General features: G+C 36.1%; 1 protein-coding gene across 1 annotated transcript; it reads right to left on the minus strand.

Moving 5' to 3' along the window:
* Window positions 1-3,941: 3,941 nt before the first annotated feature.
* On the minus strand, window positions 3,942-4,903 carry LOC113275609 (30S ribosomal protein 3, chloroplastic-like). Its single transcript, XM_026525146.1, has 2 exons — window positions 4,524-4,903; window positions 3,942-4,444 (listed from the first exon to the last, which is right to left on the minus strand). The coding sequence occupies exons 1-2, from the start codon at window positions 4,785-4,787 to the stop codon at window positions 4,163-4,165; spliced, it is 546 nt and encodes a 181-aa protein (XP_026380931.1). The 5' UTR covers window positions 4,788-4,903; the 3' UTR covers window positions 3,942-4,162.
* Between the last annotated feature and the right edge of the window lie 1,087 nt (window positions 4,904-5,990).

Raw genomic sequence — 5,990 nt, forward strand, 5'->3', positions numbered from 1 at the left:
ATTTGATATATCTTGTAATCTTGCAAGGTCACTGGAATCAGGGGTTGAGCCAGCTTGAAGCTTCCAGCTCAACTAGATCTCAAGTTCAATATTAGACGTAAGCCAAATTTATGCATTTTAGTCTATTTTGCACTCTTTAGTTGTGCATGTTGGTGATTTGCACACTCATTCCTCAAAACCTAGCTTCTTCCCTGATTGAAATTTTGTATGCATGAGATCCATGAAGCATTCTTATCGGGATATATAGTTTTAACTTTATAACACATAGTTATGAGTTTTTCCACACCTACATTTTTCATGTAAAGGTTTAGGTTGAACAATATTTATTTATTTATTTTCTGCTTCAGATTTAGGTGGACATGCAATCTGGAATTGGTTGACCCTTTTCTTATACAAGTATTTGCGGGCAAAAACGACTTGATGGTTTTCTGGTGAAAGGTGATGGAGGAGGCAAATTCTCGATGAAGAAAATCATCTGAACCTTTAAACAAATGTACTGCACATGAGTACTTTGAGTTCGAGAGACTAATCTGTAAAACTATGGCCTAAACCAAGATAATGATATCCACATTCAATTCGGTCACAAGAAAGGAGAAGGGTCAGTCTGTAGGGAGAGAAGCTGAGAATATGTGGAGATCAATGGAGATTGATCTGTTCATGATGTGATGTGTTGATCTTCTTTGAAGATGATTTATCTGTGTAAACGAGAGTCTCTGTAAGTGTTTGATAATTGACAGTGATGAGTCTTACTCGATTTGGTTATCTTTGTTAAGTTTTCAAATTATACATTGAGGAACCTATTCATTGCATCACATCGATCTTCTGTAAGTGGTGACAGTTGAAGGAAGTGGAAGAATGGGGAAGTGGGAGAACGTGCAAAACCAATTTTACTTTGCGTGGAAGACTTGGTTGATTGACCATCCACTATTCCATTTACTCCCGAACTGCCAGCATGGGTTACTCACATTTATCATCGTTGATGTATTGCACATTTCACGTACTGTAAGCCACCAGACCAAAATTCTAGCGATATCCCCCCATGTGACATGGATTGATGTCTCATGTGTAAATCTGTAGAGTATTTTATATGGTCAATCTTTGACCTAAGACTATGAATCTTACATTATGAACTACACAGTTCGTAGTTCAAGGTCATGATGGATGAAGCATGATGTGTTTGTCGGAACAACAACATGCTTTATAGACCATGAACTTTGATGTAGGTCACTGATGACTGTGGCATATTATTATGCTAGCTGAATCAATAATGATTGTTGAATGACTTGGATTGATAAGCATAGGTTAATGAGATTACTGGATCGATCATAAACCATTATATTGGTGTGTTAAGCACTTGACATGAAGTCGTATGAAAATAATTATTGTTGAATGATTATAGAGATCTAACAAAGAGATCAAAATGAAGTAATGTACTCTTACAGATGATTTTATTTCTAGATTTTCCGCAGCTCCATCCTTTCTAAGTTCGTCATAAAAAATTTGTGGAGAACTTTGTAATTTGTACCCAATATCAAAAAGTCTTCTTCTTTAGTATAAAAACTAGAGGCTCTCCCAAAATACAAACAAATCTTTATTTCAAAAGATGCTTTGAGACATTGGCGAGAATACTAAACTCATAAAAATATGGATCCCAACAAACCATTCGTGAACTGTCCCGTTCTGAATTTGAGGTTTGCAAACTGGTTAGACAACCATCTTGTATTCCGGAAACTCATATATCAATGTTTTGCGAGATGGTTCACCAATCTACCCCAAGTCGAAATTACAGAAGTTCTGAATTTATCTCTTTTGATGTTTGAAACATTCTCAAATGATAAAATCATTGCTTGGGTAATTTTCAATTGATCCACAAATTCTTGACTAGTAAATTTGTCGAACTAATATTGTTAAGGACCTTTGAACATCCAAACAAAAGGCTAGGATGTTAGAGTGTAGACCTTGTTCTACACCAGTTGCCAAAGCTAATTAATAGAGTTTCTATACATGAGGGGAAATTATTATCTGATCAAGTCTGGTTGTTGTCACTTATGTTTCCCAATTTATCCATGCTCCCGCTGATTTGCATATGCTTCTGGTGAAGAGAATTCCTCGATATGTGAAAGGTGGTATTTGTTCAGGGGTAAGTCTTAGAGCTGGTAATTTACATTATCTCAAGGCTTTTACAGATTTTGATTGGGCTGGTTGCCCTGATACCATAAGATCTACTTCTGGTTACGTTGTATATTTGGGTTCTTCTCCTATTGCCTGGTCTTCTAAGAAGCAACATACAGTGTCAAAGTCCTCCGCAGAAGCAGAAGCAGAGTATAAGTGCTTAACAGAAGTAGAGTATAAGTGCTTAACAATTATTGTTGTTGAATTGCAATGGGTTTTTTATGTTTTGAAAGAGTTACATATTCCTTTGAAGTACGCACTTCTTTATTGTGATAATACAAGTGCCATCTATCTGGCTTCTAACCTAGTTTTTCATGTTAGGACTAAGCACATAGAAGTGCATTATCATGTCGTAAGAGAGTTGGTGAAGTCTGGTTTTTTGTAGGTCCTTCGTATTGCTGGTGAAGATTAGATAGCAGATTTGTTCACCAAAGGTCTATGTTATCCTTTGTTTTTCAGGCTCTTGTTGCGGTTACTTGGTACTTCTACTGCTCATGTTCCTGCAGCTACTACTACTTCTTCTGTTGTCTTAGAGTAGTTCTAGTTGTTTTTTTTGTTTCCGTATTTTTATTTCTCAAACTGATTCAGTTGAGTGTTTAGTTGATCTGTTTGAAGGGGTGTACTAGTGTTTTGTATTAGTCAATCTTGACTACTCTCTTATTCTGTCAAAATTGACTTGACTTTAACTATTACAGTTGTTCCAGTTGTTGTCTTTCTCTCTGTTTATATATTTGGTCCCGTACACAAACAGTTATAGGATGTTTTGCCAAAATATAAATAAAATTTTCTCTCTCAGACTACCAAAGTAATCAAGTAGTCTTTTCTTTTATGGGTCTCAAGAATGGTTCATTAAGCCAAAAAAAAATTCAAGTTAACTCCTAGATTCCTAGCAGTATTCTTTAAAGTAAGTTTTCTTTGCTTTTCTTCATTACTAGATTTCACTTTTTATGGTTTTTGGTGACAGCATACTTAATACCGCAATCCGGCTTAACAAAGCTGACCTCGATTCCTCTCCTTAAAGAAAATGGAATGGTTGATGATCAACGGTGCAACTGTTTGCATCTTATGTTATGCATCGTGTGGGCATGCTTCCCCAAGTGGATAGAAATTTCCGGGCCCCTGACAGATCGCTGGGAATACTTCATAAGTTTTCTCGGATCATACCGGCAAGGTTGAACCTTCATTTGGAATATTTGCCTCTACATAATTTTCCAGCCTTACGTGATTAGAGGTAACATAATTAATGTGATCCACAGCAGCATTAGCATAGTAAACAAACTAAGGTTTGTTCCTGTTGTGGGCTTAGTTGCCAACTTGTTGAGTTTGAATCCTGCTGAAGAGTTGTAATACTAGTAGTGATACAATACATGTAGTCCTCTGTAATTTGGAAACCAAATCTTATACAGTATTTCACAACAAGGTGTTCTTCACAGTGATTTATTTTGTAACATTTTAATCCGATAGCTTTACGCCTAAAATTTTCTTTTCAAACAAAACATAGGAGATGCGATAAAAATGTTTCAATGCTAAAACTCTTTAAGGATTGTGTATAAGCTAGCTCGGCTCTGCTAGACACCTGAGGCTCAACTACATCACTGAACATTGAAGAGTTTGATTAGCATTCTATAGACGAGACCACCACTATGTTACCTTCAGACAGAGCTCCTCTAGCCATTGCCTCCAGCCTTCATCATTTCAAGCGCTTCCAAGGAAGTCTCTGTAAAAAGAAATGTACTGATATTCCATTGATTTAAACTATGAAAACACAATGAAAAAGAAGTAAGGATTCTTTTAAACCTGCCCTCTACACCAGCTTAATTGTTCTCAAGCAATGCGAATAAGCAACAAAAAGAAACAGCATAGAGGAGATGAATATGATTCACCTAAATATTTTAATAAAATGCTAAAGATACAAATAAACATCCAAAAGACAGCAGTTTACAACAAGAACAAGCATAAGGATTAACAAAAAGATGAAACTGTAGCATTTCTATGACAAATTCCCACCACTTTGCTGCCACAAATTGATAATATCAGTAGCTTGATTAAGTAAAATAATCATCCTTTTCTGCGAAATCCATGGTTTACTTTCAAGCATTGATTTCAGTTCTTCCCAAGCATCTTTCCTTGGCCAAAAATAATAAGGACTCAATGGAATTGTACCATGACCAGGTATCACCTGATCAAGTGCTAATCCAATATTCTTCTCCAACCAAACAAACTTCAATACTAGTCTTGGCTTCTCAAATGCCTTCACTACCACACCAAGTTTCTGCACAAAAGAAGAAGAAAAAAAAGTCAATCAAAGTCAACAAAAGTCAAAGCTTGAATGAAATTGTTGATAAACAAACCTGGGATTCATCATCGTCTGTGTCTTCTGGTACTTCTTCTTCAGTTGATGATGCTTCTTCTTCAACAACGGCTTCAGCTGCAGATGCTGATGCAGAAAATTTAGTTTCTCTAGAAGCATCAAGTTTTAAGATAGAGAAATTGAAAGAAGTGATTTTTGGGTTGATTGAGATTGAAGATTTAAAGGGTTTAAAGAGGGGTTTTTGCAGAGGTAATGAAGAATGTGTTACAACAGATGTATTGATACTTGCTGCCATGGATAACATCTTCAATTTCTAGATAGAAAAAGAGAGATACAAAATAGAGTGTTTAGCTTTTTAGGGGTTTTTTTCCTATATGTTCTTGTTTGGATAAGAGAAACGGGGATTACAGAGGGAGGGGTTCGAAGAAGGGTTATTTACAAGCCTATCCTAAGCAAACGGTCTACAAACCTATCCTATTCCAGATTCCAGCCCCAGCCTTAGTTGGGATTCGTTAGTCCGTGCTTTAGCCCATCCCAGATTGGGAGGTCCTTTGACTCCTTTTACTGAGACATTGACTGTGTTTGACAACATATAATTCCGTGGAATTAACCGTCATCAACGGAAATAGTATGTTTTCTTTGTGCAAATTGTTTGCATAGTTTCTCCGACAGCTCCAATGATTGTGATAAGCTGATGAGTGATGCATGTTTCAATTGATGGTATTTCTATTTACACAACAAAGGAAAGGTACAATATTCCTCTGTTTCAGTATTGTTAACAACAATTAGCTATTGGCCAACCTTTATTATCCCTGATAAGCAAGGTATAGTTTAGCATGCCAAGGCTAAAACTCATGAAAAAGGAGTTGGAGGAAGCCTGAATCTATTTATGTTTTTCCTTCTACTTCAAGGTTTGATCCTTAAATCAATTGCAAGATTTTATTCATGTGAAGAAATGGCACCATTGATGTGGTGGTTGTTTTATTATGTGGTTCATTATTTTTACTTGAGCCGGAAATTTGAACACTACAATTTTTTTCATATGTTTATCTCTCCTTAAATTGTTGTTTATCGTTTGGTTTATTCAGACAGAATTTATTGCACCAACTAAAGTTGCGAGCCACTGAAATTCTTTAAATTCTACGAGACTGCGGTATGTTTAGTACTCCTTAAATTGTTGTTTATTATTTGGTTTCTTCAGATAGATCTTACTGCACCAACTAAAGTGGCGAGCCACTGAAATACTTCAAATTCTACAAGACTGTGGACCCAACAGTTTCCACGACATCAAGCATGGGGCTTTGGATAAGATAGAAATCTCAGGACATTAATGGGGACAAACTTCTCATGTATGACCAAGATGGTGCGGAAAAAACTATAGGCGTTTGTAACATTTTGGGATGGTGTTTTTATTTTTGTCTAAAAAGCCCTCATTTATCAAAGAACACAACACCATCTGTGAAACTATCAAAATATGTTGTTTGTTTGATTCAAAGCTTTACAAATG

This window comes from Papaver somniferum, chromosome 4, assembly GCF_003573695.1.
Source record: "Papaver somniferum cultivar HN1 chromosome 4, ASM357369v1, whole genome shotgun sequence".
Classification (NCBI taxonomy): Eukaryota; Viridiplantae; Streptophyta; class Magnoliopsida; order Ranunculales; family Papaveraceae; genus Papaver; species Papaver somniferum.